Source organism: Echiichthys vipera (genome assembly GCF_963691815.1).
Source record: "Echiichthys vipera genome assembly, chromosome: 1".
Lineage (NCBI taxonomy): Eukaryota > Metazoa > Chordata > Actinopteri > Perciformes > Trachinidae > Echiichthys > Echiichthys vipera.
Genome location: NC_139826.1, coordinates 18,191,189 through 18,211,272, shown reverse-complemented (window position 1 = coordinate 18,211,272; position 20,084 = coordinate 18,191,189). Strand labels below are relative to the sequence as shown.

The following is a 20,084-nucleotide window of genomic DNA, read 5'->3' as shown; positions in this document are numbered from 1 at the left end:
CTTTCATTATTAGGAGGGATAAATACTCGAATCATTGTAAATAATGAAAACCAAAGAAGCAAAGCAAAAATAAAACAAAAAAACTCTCACTTTATTCCACAACTGCTTTCTGTACGCCCTGCAACACATCTTCTGTTGTTCCCACTTGAAAGAGGATCCCATTGCCGTCCTTCTCATGGAAATAGGTCAGCCCATACCAATCTTTTGAGCTAGTATTATTCTTTCTTCTTCCTTTGTTCTCTTTATACATCCATGCTTTCTTCCCTATACCTTCGACAGTTCATGAGCATAACCACTCTTCTGTTTCTAACTTTACAATCAGAGCATTTATCTGATATACTTTTACCTGGCAGAAACCATGTTGTATTCAATCCTGTGTGATTGAACCTTAGTCTAGTTAAAACAGGTCTACTCCCTTGTTTCCTCTAAACACACCCTGTGCATTAAGCTTTTTCGAACACTTGTCTCCTGTCCCATCCGTCCTGATATCTACCTATGTTATCCAGAAACAAAACCAAGGAGTATAGAAAATGAATCGTGTGTGATGGACAATCAGTCACAATATATAGCTTTAATTTAATCAAGTTTAATTTGTAAAAGAATGACATTAAAGATATGACACATTAATTAAAAACAAAGAACAAAAAAAACATTCCATTTATATGGTTAATAGTAACCTTTATACTTTGTTAATTAAGCGGAAGGACTTTTGTTCTCGAGAAAACTTCTCCTAGGAGAGTAGGAAATAAAATCATTCTGAACTGTTCATGGCAATGTAAATTATAATTCTATGATCAAACACCCATCCTGTTAAGAATCATTACCAACCATCACGAAATGTTCAACATTGTCTGCAAAGTAGTGTCATAAATCCCCTTTAACTGCAAACTAGTGTGAGAAAAGCCTTGGACAGAATAGTGTTGTATCAGTTCACATAATGCACTTTGTCAAGCAATCCTCTCCCCCTCTTGATTGTATTTTAATAAGTCATACAGCAGAAGGTAGCCAAAATACAATAACTCCTTAAAACATCATTCCTTGATTCTATTGCTGAGCATGAATGTAAAACTACATACCCTGTAACAGAATCCCATTTTAAGACATTAATATTACAGCATCTGCGTTTGGCCATGACACAGGACCATCCTATTGTGAAATACTTGTATACATCAATCAAGTTTACCCAAAAATATTCATACGCAGTCAACACAGAAACATTTGTCAATTCATAATTAGCGCTGATGTTCTGCTACTTCCTACAAATACCACACAAAGTTTAACAGTGTATTAGTGCGGTCACTGTTACGACGTAAGTCCTGCTTCAGACTTTTACTTCTATTCTAGTGACATTTTATGTTCATTACTCTAGTCCTCTTATTGGCTCTGGATGTTATTTTGCCAACAATACCTGCAATACCTTTAAATAACAGCTGTTTCTTGATTAGCAACATATTTGTGCATCTGCCAAACTAAACAGAATGACGTTTCCTGTTGTTTCCCAATAAGTCTTAATATGTCAATACAATATATTAATAATATTTGATCATTTATGTGCATATGGTTTTTATATAGAAGTTGTGTGTTTGGCTGAACTTTAATCCTTTTCAATTATCACACCATAAATTAAAAAGAACACTGAGCATGTTAGGATACCGGACTTGCTCAATGACCATGCTAAATATAGAGAAAGTATGACATGAATAAAAAAAGTGATAGTCTCGATAACATTTACTATGAAATCTTTTGCTGATGTGCTGTTGTCCAGCAGAACAGAATAAGAGGCCAGCGTTAATAAAATCCCCTGATATCAGTTAGCTTTCAGTGCTGTGTCCCTTAATCCCATAATAGATATGTTTTACATTCTAATGACAGCATGTTTCTTTAAACATGAAAGCTGAAGTAGTTTACTTTTAAAAAATGTTTTTTAAATGTCATATTTGCTCAGTATATCCTGACAACAAAACATAAAACGCATGATCTGTGTAAAAGCCTGTTCCTCTTCCTAGTCGTGGTTCTCCTAAAGGGTCTATTAAGTCTGACGCAACACCCTTTCAAAATACGAATTCCTGGTCCAAACGCTCCGTCAAACAAAAGACAACAACCACAGAACGAACAATTGCAATCACTTCTTTCTTCAGTGAGACGCCTTTCCATCGATAGGAAAGCAGCAAAAGGATATTAAGATTGATTTTTGATTGATCTGTTCAAACAACGGGGAACACAGCACTGCGGCGTTGTAGAAATATGAGGCCTGGACCGGCTTTGGCCCGGAAATTATAATTTGAATGGGCGTTATGTCAGGACTTAACATACGGATAGCATCTGCAAGCACCGCACCCGGAGCAAAACAACCAATCTGAGCCGAGCAATCTCTGAGGCAGCGTCAATGACCGCTCGTGAACTCTTATCAAACAGTGAAACTAGGCAGCGCCGATCACATGAATCAATAATCTGTTGCTGTATTGCCCTATTTAGCCTCACAAAGACAAAGTGCTGTAACTAAGAAATCAATAAGAACATGGGTTATGCGCTGTTTTTGATCAATTATCTATCATAGATGTTCCAACTATTCATTTGTAGGGAGAGCAAACAAACAGACATTTTTTTTGTTCAGATTTTTTGGTAGTTAATGCACCTTGCCTTTGTAGGGCATAACTGAAAGCATGATCTGGTCGGTTTTCAATGTGCAACACTCACGCAATACTTTGAGCAAATATGACAAAAAGTTACTTTTATAGTTACCAACTTCAGCTTTAAAACTATAGAGCATCAGATACCACCACTGAGTGTAAACAATGGAGTCCCTTCTCCTGACAACAACAGATGAGAAGAAACAGCAGTATACTGTCCAACACACCATACACTGTAAATGAGACTGAGGAGGATCTAGATTTGACAATACTTTAACCGGAGAAGCCACTCAGTCAGGACTTGACTTTAAATCTGGAACTCTAGATTCAAAAAGCCACATTCATCCAGTGTAAACAGGCTCATTAATTATGCAGCATAAAATCAGGAGACACGTTGTCACAACATGAAAACAAAAACACTTTTATAAATATGACAATAATGACAAAAATGTAATGATAAATGTAATCAATTTCTTATTAAAGGCATGGATAAGTGTTCTAACAACACTGGGGAAATATCTGCCAGTAGATAGATATAGAAATAGAAAGGGCCTGGCAAGACTTTGAGGTACCAGGCTTATTGTTCAAGCTTTAATATTGAACAGTCTCTTTCAGCTAAACAAGCCAAAGGATGTTGTGCTAGTGTGATAACTTCTCCTTTTTAAATGTGGCACCTTGGTGACCATAGAGCAAGTAAAGCCACCCTGTCTGAAAGCTGTCTTGAGGGGTTTGTAACGCTGTTTTTCAGAGTTTAAATTATACAAAGTGTTATCCAAGAGTTCTTCTGTCTTTTCAGCAGCCAGCCAGCTGTTCAACCTGAATCACTTCTTTATGAAAACACAGGGAGGCATTAGGGGGGACTAATCATTTGTAGAGAATAGGATGTGGAGCAGCATGTAGGCATAGTGGTATGACACATTTATACAACTAATTGAAAACTGATTAAAAAAAAAAAAAAAAATCTAAATGAAGATTCAGAATAACAGCAGTCATCTCCAGTGAGTCATTATATGGTCCACTGTTGAGGAGTCGTTACTATGATGGAAGGTAAAGAAGCTTCAGCAGTTATTTTAAAAAAGGACAATTGGTTTCTACTGGCCCAACAATTCCAGCCTAATGACGGAAAAACATGAAAAAGAGGATGGGCACATAAAAGTCACTCAGTCCTCCTGAATAACAATGAGGCCTGTGTTCAAAATAGCCTTTTGATTCATTTGAAGATAGTGAAAGCCTCATTTCCTGGCTGAGATGCTGTCTGATTGAGTGGTGTAAATCAAGGCAGCATTTCTTGTGTCCACAGCACTCCATATCGACTTTCTCTCAAGTGCCACGTAAGTAGTGCATGTCCTTGACTTTTAGTCCCTTATCTGCGTCCAATAGAACAGGCTCAAGCATTTCCTCATTTACATCCACTTATCTGGGTCCAGTGATCATGAAAGATATGTTGCTGATTTCAAACTGCTCAAGTTGTGTACAGTACTGAGGGTGCATGAGTCCAGTTCAAATAGCACCTTCAATGGTCTCACAAGGAATAAAAGACTCACTTGAGTTACATACTGCATGCTTTACCTAAAAACACTGACAAACAAAAACATCTGCTCATGTTAGAAACTATATTCCAGTTATTCAGCGTACTTGTGCAGACCAAAGGAGTTGGGTCTACATCAACATGAGAGTGAGAATACAAACGTTCAGTGGTGGTTGTGATTGGCTGGGGCCCCACTGGAGCAGCCCATCTCTCTGCCCCCCCCCCCCAGCATTAAGGTCAACCTCTGGGATCAGAGGTCCATCCGAGGAGGGATTATAAGGAATCTTGCTTTAGAGATGGTTAGGTGTTGGTGAACTGCATCAGTTTGCCCTGCGCTCAGACAGAGAACTCAGAGCCACTGCGGCGACTGTGGGTCAACAGCAACAAGCGGCGCAGACGCAGGCCTGTGAATGGATTGCACCACAGCAGCGAGGGCGAACCCCCAAACACAGCTCTCATTCCGTCCCATCTCATGCGACGCTCCCACGTGGGCTTCTCATTTTTAAGACGTTCAATCTCCTGCAAGACATTCAAACCTCCTCTGTAAATAAAAATCTGTTTGCTTTGGCTCGTGCTAAGATACACAATTGCATTAGCATTGAGACAAACCTCACAGAAAACCTCAGAGTATGTGATTGATGAAAGTATTAAATTAAGCTTGTGGGGTGCAGTGTATACGGACCGTCTCGTCATTGCAGATGGAGTGGAGCTGTGTGCCAAACATTACAGCTGTGAAAGTGAGGAAAAGAATGGCTTCGAGACAGAGGAAGATCAGCAGCATCACGGACACCCCTGGAGAGAAATCACTGCATTCTGGTCGCAGGAGGGGAGGAAGAAAGGTGGACTTTTCATTTTGCACTCAACCACTCAAATGTCAAATGAAACACTGACTAAGCAGAATGCTGCAGGAATAAGTCCTAAAACCCAGAGATCCGTTAGTATTTTTTTTCAATCTTTCGGATCCCTAATCTCCAAGTCAATGGGTTGTTTGAATGGGTTTTTGATTAGACGCCTGAAGTAAAGTCTGTGGTTAAAACAAAACTTGAAAGATTTTCATGTTTTGTTCTACAACAAAGTATGTCAGTAAATACCACACTTGTACAAAAAAGGTGATTAGTAACAAGTGGCTAAATGAGACTACAGGTGTCGTCACGCCGGACGCCTGATATTCAGCTGGAAACTAGTGGTGGTGATGATGTCATGCGGCCGTGCTTAGCGTTATGAGGAAAACATTTGCTTTTTACTTCTTGCGATTGGATTTACGCTTCAGAAATCAGAAAAGTGGTATTTATTTGTGAGGATTATACTGATGAACAATACGTTTATAGACTTTGTTTGCCACAGAGCTTATTGTGCGCAATAATTACAAAACCAGTAGAAAAAAACCCCACTGTTTATGGTTAAGGGAACTAAGGCGATGAAAACTTCTGGGTTGGCCTAAAAAACACATCATGCCTTCAACACTATTAACGATGCATACATTCATATGATGTATGTTACCATAGCTACTCATATATATTCTCTCCAAAAATGTTACCTGATTTTTAACAAGCTGGAAAACTAAATCTAAACCTACATAAAGGTTTGCAACTAAGGTGTAAACTTGACATTGTGGACCTACCGCCGTAGCCTGGAAAACAGGTTAGCATAGAAAACAAATCTGTGGAAAATATTCCCTTCATAAGTCAGAGTGCAATCTTGTAGAGGCGAGTAAAGGCTAAAAGAATGAAATACTTCCTTCATTTTCTGGTCCACTCCTACCCACAAGAGAGCAGTAAAAGATCAATGGAAAAGCTGTGACGATAGTCCTGCACATTTTTGTGCAGATAATCTCTTTCCCTTTTCCTCTGCTGTCTGTCTTCATCTCTCGAAGCTGTCTCAAGCCCTTGTAAAAATAGCTGTATTTCTGACTCATCTCTGACATTGTGTTTCTCTCTTTGACTCAGACACATGTCATAGTTGATGCTGCAACATAGAGAAGCCTTACCATTCCACTGGACTTTAATACAGGTGAAGAAGTGCATACCACTGAGACCCAGGGCATGGGCAGAAATCAATGATATGTACATCTGCAGAGAGGGGAGAATAGAGGTGATGTTGTTGAGACTCACATGGCTAGGAGTGTATATTTCATGTAGGCCTGTGTCGGTTTGTATGACATCACTGTGAACCTCAGCTGTTTTGTTTTCCATCAAGAAATACCAGTGGCATCATTTTTAACAAAGGATGGGAATTTTGCCATCTTTCCCTTCTAGTGTTGTCTGATATAGAATACATGTGATTTAAGTTATCTTGAAATTGTAATTGTATGTAATTTTCAAATGAGCTGTGCTCAACATTCAGAATATTAATATAACAGTCAACATATACCTGCTGTGTAAAGATAAGAAGTAGGGAGTAATGGCGTCCTGAGCAGAGAATGAAGTGACTCTCCCTCTGTGAGTATATTAGTGCATGTTATTAGAAAAATCATTTCCTGCGGAAAATGCGTGGAAATGCTTTAATGCTGAAGCAACAGTGAAAAAAGCTTAATGTTTGCCAAAATATAAAAAAGCTGAATGTTTGAAGAGAATATTAAAAAGCTGAATATGATCAGTGGCTAGCTCTGTCAGAGCTGAAGGTCAAACTAAAGCACACTGAAATGCAGAGACACATGCTTCGAAACAACTCCTTCTCACGGAAAAACTATGATTTGTATTGTTAAAATGTCTTCTCTTTGAGCATTATGAGGGTTTGGTCAACATGGAGATATGTTTTTTTTGTGTGAAAAATCAGCTAAATCTAAATCAGTTTTTAAAATCCTAAAGTTTTCTGTCTTTGCCCGTGCGTGCTGACGATAATTATCATTGAAGTGGATGAGAGCAAGAAGGCATCTCTTGGTGTTTTGAGCCCCAGAATTAAAAAAACTTTAAGTCCTAGCACATTTTCTGAAAGAAGACAAGAATGCCTACATTTTGAAATCAAAATTATATCTGAAAAGTGAACGTAGTGGAAGCTAGAGGACATTAAGTCAAAGTTTCTTCAAACGAACTCAACAGCTGAAGCCATAGTAGAGTTTAGATTCTCTGCCCGAGTCTGAACCCGAACCTGACCCGACACTTGTGGTTTTTTTAAATCATTGCTTTATTGGCCTCATCTGAGGAGAGCTATACCATAAACAAAAATATTATATGCCTATATATATTTAGCAGAGTAGGCCTAAGTAACAACAACATGAAACAAGCTTAATATATGAAATAGCATGAAAGGCACAAAAGAGCTGTAAAAGCTGCACTTTTTGATAGTTGAATGTTTTTTTAATATATATATATATATATATATATATATATATATATATATATATATATGTATTAAAATGTGTGGAGTCAAGACAAATGTAAACTTTCTGTCTCTTCTTAATTTATTCTAATGATTACTTGCTACTTAAGTAGTAAATAAAGATGACTTGCCTACTAGCTACTTACATAATAATTGTTGTATCCATAAACTGTGCATTTCTTATCCATACCACACCACTTGTGAAAATTAAAAAATACTACTCCATGTGTACATCTGTGTACTTACGGTGAAGAGTACAAAGAATCTCTGATTCTTTTCTCCCACACAGTTATTGACCCAGGGACAGTGGTGATCCATCTTCCGGATACATCTTTTACAAATGCTGCAGGAAGGAGTGAGAAGATGTTTTTGCGTGGCACATTGACTCTACAATGCTGTTGTTTACAAAAAAGTGTGCATATACAGATCTTTCCAAAAGCACAATTGAGTTTACAAGGAGCATGTCACAATCTAACTATGTGTGTGTCAAAGTGGCCACAACAATTAGACTGACCTGCAGTGATGTGCCCTCTCAGGCTTGATGCTACAGCACTTGGGGCACTTGTAGATGACTTCACCAGGCTTAAGCTGTAAGCTGTCCATGTACTCCTTGGTTGCATTGCCCTTAGGAACTGCACCCTAAGGAGAGAGGAAATCACACAAAAGACAAATGCTGTCAGTTACAACAATCCAAATAACTGCATTATGCCGTTATGGCGCAGAGAAGTCAAGCTGTGTGGCTTTTTGTTTTCAGCTATTTAATCTACACTAAGCTCTGACTTTGTCCTTTCTGAGAACATAAAAGACAGATAAGCAAATCAAACTGGACAATTCAGTAGGCTGCTCGACTCAGCTTTTCCCACACGGCATCCCTCACACACTGCCACTCAGCTCAGTGTTCCAGATTACATCAGTGAGTGACTAAAACTGTGTGACCATGGCAAGGCTACCTGCTTATGCTGCAACAACCACTACCAGGGCAACTACTTAAGTATGACACCTAACCACAGCTCTATCCAGATTGCAAGCGCCAAATGAATCAATTTCAATTCAAGTAAGAGGTTTCATTTTCTTTTAACTGCAGGTACAGCATTCCCTTTGTTACAGTTTAAGGTTTATTTTTGCTTTGTCTAACTGACTCACTATGGTGAGTGTTCTGCACTTTCAAATGCTACTTTCCTCCTCTAACCCCCCCTTCTTCCCCCTCCACATGCATCCCCAATCATACCATACTTTCCTTAACATCCTTACCGGGTCAGTCAACATAGTGCGCAGATGCGAGGCCAATGCGAGCACAGCCAGGGAGTTAAAGGTGGCCCCGTTCAGCAGCGAGTACCAGAAGTTTTTGCTCGGCAGCAGCATGACAAAGTTCACCACAAATTCAGCATACAGCACAAGGAACCAGGTTATGCCTGCACACACCATCCCACAGCTGTCCTGAATGAACCACAGTGTGCGGTTCCCTGCTGTGTGGCCAGCGTGGGGACCCCCACCCATCACACCGGCTGCCAGGCTCCCTGTCTCGACATCTGCACCTGCCGATAGTAGCGGGTGGTGCTGCTCCATATCTCGCAGTCGATGGTTTGAAGACTGCATCCTGCCCTAGGGAGAGGGGGAATATTAGAAGCAAGATTAAATGTCGGTCTACTGTGTTGATCTTCCCACAATAAAAAAAGGTAAAGTCATTTACAGCCTTTATTTCCATAAATACACATTGTTTTTAAAAGTACTGTTATCATGTATGCTGGGTACCCAAGTAAGAGCAAAACATGTCAAGAGGGGGGAGAGAGGATTGAGGAAGAGAAGATTCACATAAAAGAGATGTGGTAGGAAAACCAAGGATGCAAGGATTGACACTTAATCCCAACAGCTAATCAGAACAGTAAAGGGATATTAGGGTGCACTCACACTGTCCATTTGTATCATGCCAGAGCTAAATTCATGGCTAAAGTCTAGTTTGTTTGACCAGTGTGAGTGCAACTGTACTGCGCCCAGGTGCGGCACGCTTGCCAGCTGAAGCCCAGTTAAGAGAGGTGGGCTGGAAATGCCAATCGGGATGAGAGGTTTTTGACCTGCAAATCTGAAACCCTACCCCACCAGCAGAGATGTCGTCCTGAAAGCCGGAGAAACATAGATTAAGCTAGGAGTCCACATCAGGCCACACTGTGATTTTATGATTGAGAACAAGTGTAATTGTTGCGTCTCCTTCTCCTGCCGTTAAAAATATTTTATACACCAAGATAGGCAAGTTAAGATGCTAGTTAATCTGGTTATAGGCTTGTCAGAACTGGTGACACACCAATGTAAGTTCTCAGAGAAAATATATTCGATAGTGACCTTAAAAATCTGTGATACCGACTTAAAATTGGCTCGCCAGAGGGTACACTGCACAAATGCTCTGTGGCTTTTAATTCAGATTTTAATGTCTGACACAGAAACACGTTTCACATAAAGAATTTGAACAAAGTGGAGAAAAAGCCAACAATAACACACACAAACTGACACTTTAACAGCTAATACAAAACAAATGCTATAGGTGTAAGAATGCAATCCAGCTCCTTATAAATAACAGCAGCAGGTTTGTTGAAAATGCCCCACCAAACACCATTGACACAAATTAGTTTGTCAGCAAGTGAGCAGAGTGCGATTCAAAGGGTGAACAAAATAAACAGCCACCACAGTTGCAATAAATGGCATGACAGCATGTGTCAAAGCTTTGTTTTCAAAGGCTGCAGGAAATCACTGTCTCAATTGATGTCACTATTTCATGCATCAAAGTGACTGAGGCTACTGCATCACCAAGTAAAGAAATTGAACACAACACTCTCTTTGCTGGATTTAATCAGAGTAACAGGTTGCAATGACAGGAGGAAACCGAAACATCCTGTTTTTGCATGTTGGGAAATACTTGGCACAATGGGCTCAATCACTAAAATCAAGTGCTGTAGCGTTGTATGGGAAAAAACTCATAGTGCATGCATACATGTGTCAAGATTAAACTAAATTGTGTTAAAGTTTGTTGATATTCAAAACGTCAACGCCAACAGGAACCATAGAAGCTGAGTAAAAGTGCTGGAAAATACAAGCAATGCATTTGGACATGACTTAAGTTTTAGAACAGAACCATTTCCTGTTATAATGGTTAATCAGTCTATCACTGGTCGGCGACACTTTTAGTAGAAGTTTTATGAGAGCATGACAAAGGGTGACTCTGTCATTAACACTTTTACCAAGTGTTTTCTTTAATTACTTTTTGGAGTATCATATATATATATTGTTATCTATTGGTATCTGCATTTTGTTTTAGGATATGCACCAATATGAATGAATATGAGGCTTGGGGTGATTTAGAAATGGTGTCATACAGCCATTTATTTAATACTTATTCTTTTTTTTTTATTTAAATGGTCAGCAATTGACTGATAATGAACATGATGTTTATAAAGTTATTTATTTCATTTTTATTTACTCTTCATTTTCTCAGTGATCATTTCTAGAATTGGAGGACAATGTACTACACTGCAAGTGTAATGGATAATGCCATAAATAATGCTTAATATTATTTAATAAATGTGCTTGGCTAAAAAAGCAGCCCATTGAGTATCTTCACAGAGTTAGATAGGCCGAAAAAAATGTGCACAATGCACATAGAAAATGTCTATTTTCATTCCAACTCAAAAATATAAATATACCAGCCTTCATATCTGTAATTTGTGAATTTCCCCCCTCTAAAATCAGTATCAGCCTCAAAAATCCCATGTCAGCCAGGGCCCTACAATGTTGATTATCACAGACCACTAGCGGCATGCTGTTATTCTGTTGATCAGAAAAATTTGTATTGTGCTTAAGAGGGCAGAAAAGGCTCTTGGCCAGTTTAAGGCAGATTGATTTTTCTGTGGTCAGTGAAAGGGAGGTCCATTAAAGCCACAGCAGCTGATTGTCCAGCTGTCTGCCCTTCCGGCCGAGGGTACAACACAAGAGTCCCTGTCCCTGTCTCTCTTTGTCTCTTCTCTGTGACAAACACAACCAGCAGTAACCTCAGTGGCATCCTGCTCAGATCAGTTTGCAGGGTCTTTCTGTTGCAGAACCACGACACTAAGTCATGGCCTCTACTGTCCAAGAAAATTCTGAAACAATAGCCAAAAATATTCCTGAAAGAAATGTATTTTCGATTTTGTTTCACTATTGCATTTCCAAAGTGCGAAACAGCTTAATGGTCGATGTAATGGCAATCCTACTGAAAACAGTAAGAACCAACAATATAATCACCCCTGGTATATATAATATAGCCTTCTCTGTAAAAATATTCAACCTGCAACATCCACAACCAAAAAACACCCTTCATATAACTCTATGGTCCAATTCAAAATAATACTTTTGGCACAGTGAATCTTTGTCAAATTTATACTCTTTTATTGAAAATGATTTATACTTTCCACACTCAAGCCATCTTGAAGGGTTACCGTTTAGACTTCTTTCTGTGCTTCATTATACCTTTAATTGTATGCAAAGTCATCAGTATCCAGTGATACAGGCTTCAAACAAAAAACGACCCCAAGAATTTGGAAAAAAAACATTCTCTCAGGTTTCAAATTACTTATCAATAAAATGTTCCCTGGTACAGAGCGTTTAGTAAGACTCATTTTGCATTCTTAGATAACCTCCTTTTTGCTAGCGGCCTTCCAGTCTTTGTATAAGAGATAAACAGATGACATGAGGTTAGCTGTTTTGCTCCGTTTGTCCCTGTTGCACATGTTTGAGACAAATGTGAGGCAACCTACCTAATGTGTTCTCTCTTCACAATAACATGCTGTGGTGGTTTGTACCTCCTGGACCAGCATTTAGGATGAAGGACATATGTAGGCTGAGATGTAGACTGACACCTGAAAAAGACAAACACATACACAAAATTTGTTTAATTTTGAAATGAACACAAATGTACTTACAAACACTCGGCTGCCAATTTATAAGTTTATTATTAGCCAGACCTAATGCAAATTCCTACCTTGTGAAGGTTATGTTTTGTTGCAACTGTTTATTTTTAGACCAAACATTAGAGACAACTCTGAATATAATGCCATACAGTTCAACAGCGCCACAAAGTAAAGCCTCCATAATGACCTACGGTTGAATCGATACCTCTCTGCAACAATTTCAATAAAACGAAACACTACAACCTTCCTGAAGGACGGATTTATTACACGGCTGTTGTATAAGACTGCAATAGGTTTTCAGTTGCACCTAATACACTGAAAACAGAATGTAACATTTACCTTGCCCACACATTGCCACAGTTCGTATAAGCATGCTTCTTCCACAACGGTAGAGTGTGGTGTCCAGGATTTTGTTCCCTTTTTACTCCCAGGAAACACACCCATCGTGCGGCTATTCATAGCAATGTGGTGACAAGTATTTTCTGCTAATAGTGTGTTGACAGATGACAGATTCTCCTCTATTGACTTTGACTTGACACTGAGGTCGTACATGATTCCGGTCCTGGGTGTGTTGACCCCCTCAATGTAGCTGACATCTCTGCCTAAACCACAGTGATAATACTGACCAACAACCTCTAGTATCGACCACAGGTTTTACTGAAATACTATCGCGATAGTCGCCCCCCTTTCTGAAGCCAAACCTACCGCACTGGCCGATGCTAATACTTGAATGGCCTTTATAGGAGAGCTGGGCAATTAAGAGTAGAACAAGGGTTGGAGCAGTGTGTGACAGATTCATCATGTGCTTTTTTGTGGTTGTGAATAGCGTCAATATTGGTTTGTTTGTCTTATTTTACAGTTTATTACATTGTTAACCAATTATTACTCACTGAGGGTAAATATAAATAAAAATAAACATCATGATCAGTAGCACCACAATTGCTGACCATTTAAATAAATAGCTATATGACACCATTACTAAATTTACCCCAAGTATTATTGTAAATAAAAAAAATCTGCATTATAGTCTGTGTTGTTACTACCAAGAAATTTAAGTGACACATATTGTTCTTAAATAGTGAGACCTTAAATCCAGCCAGGTAATGTTTTGATTTTGGCAGACAAACCTAAAACTGAAGCACCTCAACAGATTAGTTGAGGTGTGACACAACTGAGAGCCAGATTAGAGGCGTGACTGAGCTTAGAGCCCTTCTTCTTCACATCTCTACTGCAACGAGAAAGGTCGTGACTGAAACTGAACACTATCAACACACACATGCACACGCACATATACACACACACACACACACACACAAACAGCAGCTAGCTAGCCTGACACTTCACGTGCACCCGGATCATGGATGTGTGATAAGCAAATCTCGTTTGCTAACTAACTATAGCCCCTAAAAGAAGCTAATAAGGCTAGTTAGCATGCTAACAGTGAATGCGAGCGACGAGCGCAACAGCCGAGCCCCCTGAATGAAAGCTACACGACATACCTTAATATTACTGTTTTCGTTTGTTAAGAACGCCGTCTTAATACATCTTGAAGCCCCAGTTGGAGCTAAAGTCAGGTTCCGACGTAGCCCTGCTCGCAGCAGCAGCAACAACACATCGCTAACAAACGGGGCTGAACAGCAGTAGCTCCAGAAACGACGGCGCTTCCGGGATTCGAGTCGGGTTTCTCCGTCACCGTTCGCGATTGTCCGGTGAAATAATGTTTGCTTAAATAGCGTCACCTCGTGGACTGTGACAGAATTGCGACTACAAAACTGCGATAATCTCAGTTCTCCACTCGCGGGTGCTATTGGCTGAATACAATAACGCTCCTCAAGTAACCTTTGAGAAACTAATACTGCATTGAAATACTTGCCGTTTAAAGCTTTTATTACCATAATTGAGATAATTTACAGTGAGTAAAAGTGCAGTTGTTTAATATTCTGATCAGGCATGCATGTATATTTGTTAGATCATTATATTAGGCTATGAATATATTCAGTATGATTCAGTTATTACTTAAGATTTTTTTTTCTTGTACTATTATTATTGTACCATGTATTTTATTCATTTTCTTTGTAAGATACGGTATTGCTTTTCACTTTTATGATTAATTCTTGCCTTTGTAACGGGCAACTACTTTAGTTACACTTACAATAGATAAATAATAAACTGAAGCAATTCAAACAGACCAATAGACAATACAAAAATAATAAAACATATAATATAATATAGATTAGTAATTGCCTCACATTAAAGGTCTGTGCCCTTGAAATCCTTACATCTTTGAATTATTAATTTCAACTTTATTGTATTAAGGGACAATTTTCAAATGTGTGACTTGCAGTTCTGGGTGTGGTTTTTCTCACACCACATTGATTCTCATTCATTTCCATCTGATAAAGATCCATTCAATGTCCTAAGGTAATAATCAAACTCTTACAACTTGTATGGTGTAAACCCTCACAGTGAACATCAATTCTGCATTAATTTCTGTCACTGCTGTGGTTGCATGGATACTTTTTAAATCGCCCTGCAGACCTTGACCACCAGGGTAGAATTGTTGAATTTTTAATAGTTCTCTGGCTTGCCTCATCTGAACCCAATCACGTTTAAAAGACCAAACTCACTGAACATCTTGACATTTCTACAGTGACCATAACCTTGAACTTCAACAACATCAATGCATGAGTAATTCAGCAGGAAACTGTTACCGTCCTGCTCTCTATGAGGCTAACGCGTTCGTGCATGATATGCTTCTGGTAAAGTTGGTGATGTTACAATAGTTATTTTTGGGATTGACAACTGAAGAAAAACATGGTGGTCTGACTGAGTGAAATATTTAGCTTGATCTGACCAGGGTCTCTTGTGGTCAGCTGGGGAGAGATGCCCACCTGTGTGTCCCCAGCAGGGAGCAGCAGGACCTTCCTGGCTGCAGTTTCTGCTGTCACGTGTCTCCCAAGAGTGGATTATAAAGCCAAGACAAAGCAGCTTGGCCCTTCTCTGCCCTGTGTGTGCAGCTGCGCAGTGAAAGCTCATGGCTTCTGCCCCCTCCTATTCTGGTTCAGAGTCAGTATCAGCTGTCTATTTTAAAGGAAGGGAGGGAAAAAATACCCAGCAATCCTCTAAAGCAGCTTAAAGGCTGAATCAGGGGACTGAAGCCATTTCCATTTCCAGAACTGCCTCTCTCACTCTCTCCATTAAGGCTAGATGAGCATCTGACTGACTGCCAAAAGAGCAGTCACAATGGCTACATGTAAACAGTCTTCTGCATCCACCTAAAGGCTCCCCCACCTGATATACGTTCTCCATGGATGTACCAGAAAATATGCATTAGTGAGAACAACAACTGAGACAAGCAGGGTTAGTCGATTTGATTCTAACTCTAGATGTAATCAGCAGTCTTGTATCCGATTAAATAATGAATGCTAAGTGCTCATGTAACAAACAAAATCTCTCGCCGGGGAACCCCATGTGCATTATTATTTTGGTGCAGTCCCCCCCCCCCCCCCCCCCTCCCACCTCTGTTGAAGGCTTTTGGAGTGAAATGAGGTGAAGCAAAGTAGAGTGGAGAGCAGAGTGGCTTGGAGTAAGTAAGTGTGATGTGACTGTAGCTAGTGTGTGTGTGTGTGTGTGTGTGTGTTCAGTTGCTTCTTGTTAAACAAAGCTGATTGGTTCAGTCGCTTTGGCAACCTTCTCCAAATTTTCTCTCCCGCAGGTTACCAGACTGATCCTTGAGTAAAATAAAATGAAGCTCGCAAATCAGGATAGTCTCGCGAGGCTAAACTAACAGGGGGAGGGAGACCTCCAGTTCTCCGTAACAGCAGTTCAAGTTCAGGCAACACAAATCGAAGCACCGGGGCCGGACTCCGGGTCCCGGACTCCGGGTTCCGGACTTGGGGTCCCGGACTGCCTCGACTCAGCCGAGACCCCTCCAGCCTGCTGTGAACCCCAGTGCTGCGATTTGCGCTGCCTGAATTCTTGCTGATACAAAGTATCTTTCTGGCAAATATCACTTCTTGCTGAGAATCTAGATGAAAAGTTTGATGTGGGTATGGTTGGCATATGTTGTTACCTTTGGACAAAGCAGGGTTTGCTGTTCCCTGTCTTAGTGCTAAGCTAAGCTAAACAGCTGCTGGGTGTAGCTTTTTATTCACTGCTCAGGCACGGGAGTGTGTCACTGATCTCTTTGTCTGACTGGCAGCAAGAAACCGAAAAAGTGAATTTCTAAAAAAAAATGTCAAATTATTCCTTCCCTCCCCAAAGACTAGTTGTATTTTATATAAGACAAAGGCACCAGGCCCGAGCTACAATAAGAGATGTTAGAGTGTGGAGGCCTGTTACAAGGGAAACACTAGAGGGAAATGTCATATTAAAAATAAAAAGAGGAAGCAGAAAAGTCTTCATGAATTCTTAAAGAGAGAAACACCTCAAGAGGGATTGTCCTGGTGTTTTTGAATTAAACAACACAACCTGACATCATTTTAACTGTAAAAAGAGTGAGAGAAAAAGAATAGAGAGGATGCACATGCACTGAAAACCTGAAGTTATCCAGACATTACCAGGCTGAGCTGCGTGTAAGAACGAAGTTGTTCGAATCAGTCGGACCAGACATCAAACGGACTTTACCGGCTCCAGCTCCCTAGTACAAAAGTCTGGGTAATTTCTGCGTTAGCCCATGTGTAAATAGGGGAGTTGTCTTCAGGTCACGCAAGTGTGGTGTGTTGATGTTTTTTCATGCATATGCCCAAACCAGAAGAAAACAAACCTCCCGAGGAAAAAGATGGGTTATTTACACAAAAACAGCAACGCAGACTAACAGGAGAGAGAACAAGATTCAGGAACTTGTCGGTAAGGGCCGCCACCAAAATCGTCATAGACAAATTCAAATAATGAAAAAAGGGACTTCGGCTCTGTCACCAAAGTGTAATCTGTGTCATGTCTTGCTTTCTGCACGCTCTACCCAGGCACCACCCCTCACCTAAACCAGACGGAGTATTTACACTAAGTGGGAAGAGGACGGACAGGGAGAATCTCTGGTCATGTGCTACATTTCTGAAAGGGAAACTCTGGACCATGTTTGCACTTGATTCTCCTGACAGTGTTCTGGGTTCATATGTGAAAATGGCCTATGATTGGTAAATGCCATGCCATAATGCTACATGGAAGCATAATGCAAAATATTCTATTGAATAATAGAATATAATGATGGAATTCAAAAGTCACATTAAATAAGAACCAAGCAGCAGCCTCTGGGGCTAAAAAATAAAGCCAACATTTACAGCCTGCCTGGTACGACTGTCAAGGGGGTGATATATTATTAAACCCGAAGTCTCCGTATGGGACGGGTTAGGAGAACAGTTTGGTCTCTGCTGTCTGTCAGCGGCTCCTGAGCTGAGTGACAGCGGCTGGATAACCTGCCGTTGCCAGCTGACTGACAGCAGAAATTTACTAAACCAAAAATTTTTCATGTCGGCTCAATGGTAATAAATCAACAGTGTTTAACTGATTCATTTACTTTATTTCCCCATTCAGAGCAGCGAGTGAGGGGAAGCCCGTAGTGACACATTCGCAAACAGACTGAGCTGATCCGTCAATGTAGATACAGCTTATATGTTCAAATATAAGCTGTATCTACATACATATAGATGTAGATGTATATGTGCATACATAGAGGCGGTCGTCTCAACGCTTCAATGCGCTCATCAAATAAGCCATCGAGACAATTTTCATGTAACAACTATTAACAGAGATATCGGGCATGGACAAATCGGCTAACAACACTGATTAGCTTGGGGCAGCACTGTGAACGCATTAAAATGGCGCTTTTAAACAATAATACTGCTCATGATAACACCAAACCTCTGCAGTAGCATGATAAGAGTCCTTCCAACATTAACCGAAGCATCAGTGGGCTCCTTCCTTTTTAATTGCATTTGGTAATTGACTTGAAAGGACTTTACTATGAGAGGAGCTGGTACCGGGGCAAGTTGGTAAGTCTTTCAAGACACTCTTTTAATAAACTCCGGGTTCGCTAACTACATTTTTGGTGCGTCGGTTAATGTGTAGGGACTCTTATCATGCTACTGCAGAGGTTTGTTGTTATCATGAGCAGTATTAGTGGTTAAAAAAGCCGCATACGGCTGTTAGCGACTGTTAGCGTCTCTCAGATATCTGCGTTAATAGTTGTAAGATGAACAAAGTTGTCTTATTTGATGTGTATTTGCTAAAAAAGACCCTGGGATGATTTTACGCCAGAATTTCACCTAAGAAGCCCAAAACAGTACACATAAGGTTGAGCAGCAGTGTGTCGAAGTTGTTGGACCCTGGCGTCACAGGTGCCCAGCGGACTGTAGGCTTCGTTCGGCCCACCCGGATGCGGGCCGTTATGGAATGGCCTCTGACCTCGCACAAGCTTATCTCTGCTGCATCTACCTTCGCCACACAAATCCAACCTAGAAACCTTTTAGAGAGGATTTTCTGAGAAGGGCAATCTGTTGGCTTTTCTAAAACCACATGTAAAACAGGCGAGGGCCAAGACCTTTTGTCCTCTAGGATATGAGCCTTCCTTATATCTGGTTGAAGTGTGTACATGCAGCCATTTAAGTGCAGACGAGTACAATGAGCTTCACAAATAAGTAACAGACAACAGCTCAAGAAGGTCACTAATGTAGCTCTCCTCTCTGGAAAGCTGCAGTACTTTGCTGTGGTGGAGTTGAATGCCTTTTCAGAGCCTGGTTAAGGATGGCTTTTGAATCCACTCGATTCTCCTTTCCCCGCACTGTTCTATTTTCTGCAGAAAGAGACTGGTACACACACACACACACACACACACACACCAGAGGATAACAGAAGTGACAGACCGTATTTGTTTTAACATGGTTTTATTTGAGACTATGACTAAAAATGATAGGTGACAGAAAGATGCATGAGACAAATGTTAAGAGGCTAATTCAATCCTGCAACATTCAAAGAAAGTGGCATGCAATTTTGCCTGCTATGCTGACATTATTCAACAAAAGTATCACTTTTCACTTTTGCAAAACATGCTTTGGGTTCTCTAACTTGATGTGATAGGATTAAAGCTAAACCTTGACCCAACAGACGCCGTGGATCCCTTTGGCTCATCTCAGATTAGCGTGGAAGATGTACTTTATACAGTAGCACACTTGAGAGCTGAGCAGGTTGACATAGGCCAACCTGGATGTTGACATCGCCCTGGTTTACTCGACAAAGAGCCATTGGGATTTTTCAAATGGCTTTTGGATTTTGGCAGAAAATAAACTCTGTGACAAATAAAAGTTTATGATAGACGTTTTGTTCTTTGAAAATAAACACAATCACCAGAAGTACAAAGCAAATGTTAGGCTATAAATAAACTTCACCACGGCTACCACGGCAACATCACTACTAGCTTTCAACTATTTTTGCATTTTTGACGTGATGATGTTTAAAGTCTCATTCAACCTTCTGTTAGCAACCACCTTTTTTAAGACACTTAAGAGTTTCAAAATTCTAGCTCTAGCTCTAATGCTACACAAGCTGTAGCATTATATTTTAAGGGCAGATATGAGAGTAGTATCAAGTTTAAGTAATTAAGTGAATTAATGTTCTCACCAAAAGGTCCAATTATTGACTTTTTTAAAGAAACATCACTGCTTTTTTTTAGCGAGTCTT

At 40.1% G+C, this 20,084-nt stretch overlaps 1 protein-coding gene across 1 annotated transcript; it reads right to left on the bottom strand.

The window, feature by feature from the left end:
• Window positions 1–590: 590 nt before the first annotated feature.
• On the bottom strand, window positions 591–14,041 carry zdhhc7 (zDHHC palmitoyltransferase 7). Its single transcript, XM_083911469.1, has 8 exons — window positions 13,910–14,041; window positions 12,258–12,359; window positions 8,728–9,078; window positions 7,991–8,115; window positions 7,723–7,819; window positions 6,146–6,227; window positions 4,841–4,971; window positions 591–4,677 (listed from the first exon to the last, which is right to left on the bottom strand). Exons 3-8 carry the CDS (start codon window positions 9,070–9,072, stop codon window positions 4,495–4,497), a joined length of 963 nt encoding a protein of 320 aa, XP_083767595.1. The 5' UTR covers window positions 9,073–9,078; window positions 12,258–12,359; window positions 13,910–14,041; the 3' UTR covers window positions 591–4,494.
• Between the last annotated feature and the right edge of the window lie 6,043 nt (window positions 14,042–20,084).

Bases quoted from the DNA above. Each gene is read 5' to 3' on its own strand.
- zdhhc7 (XM_083911469.1), bottom strand. From the start codon at position 9,072: ATGCAGTCTTCAAACCATCGACTGCGAGATATGGAGCAGCACCACCCG. The intron at 8,116-8,727 runs GTAAGGATGTTA...CTCTCTCCTTAG, and splicing joins GCACTATGTTGACTGACCCG to GGTGCAGTTCCTAAGGGCAA. The intron at 6,228-7,722 runs GTAAGTACACAG...CCCTCTCTGCAG, and splicing joins GATTCTTTGTACTCTTCACC to ATGTACATATCATTGATTTC.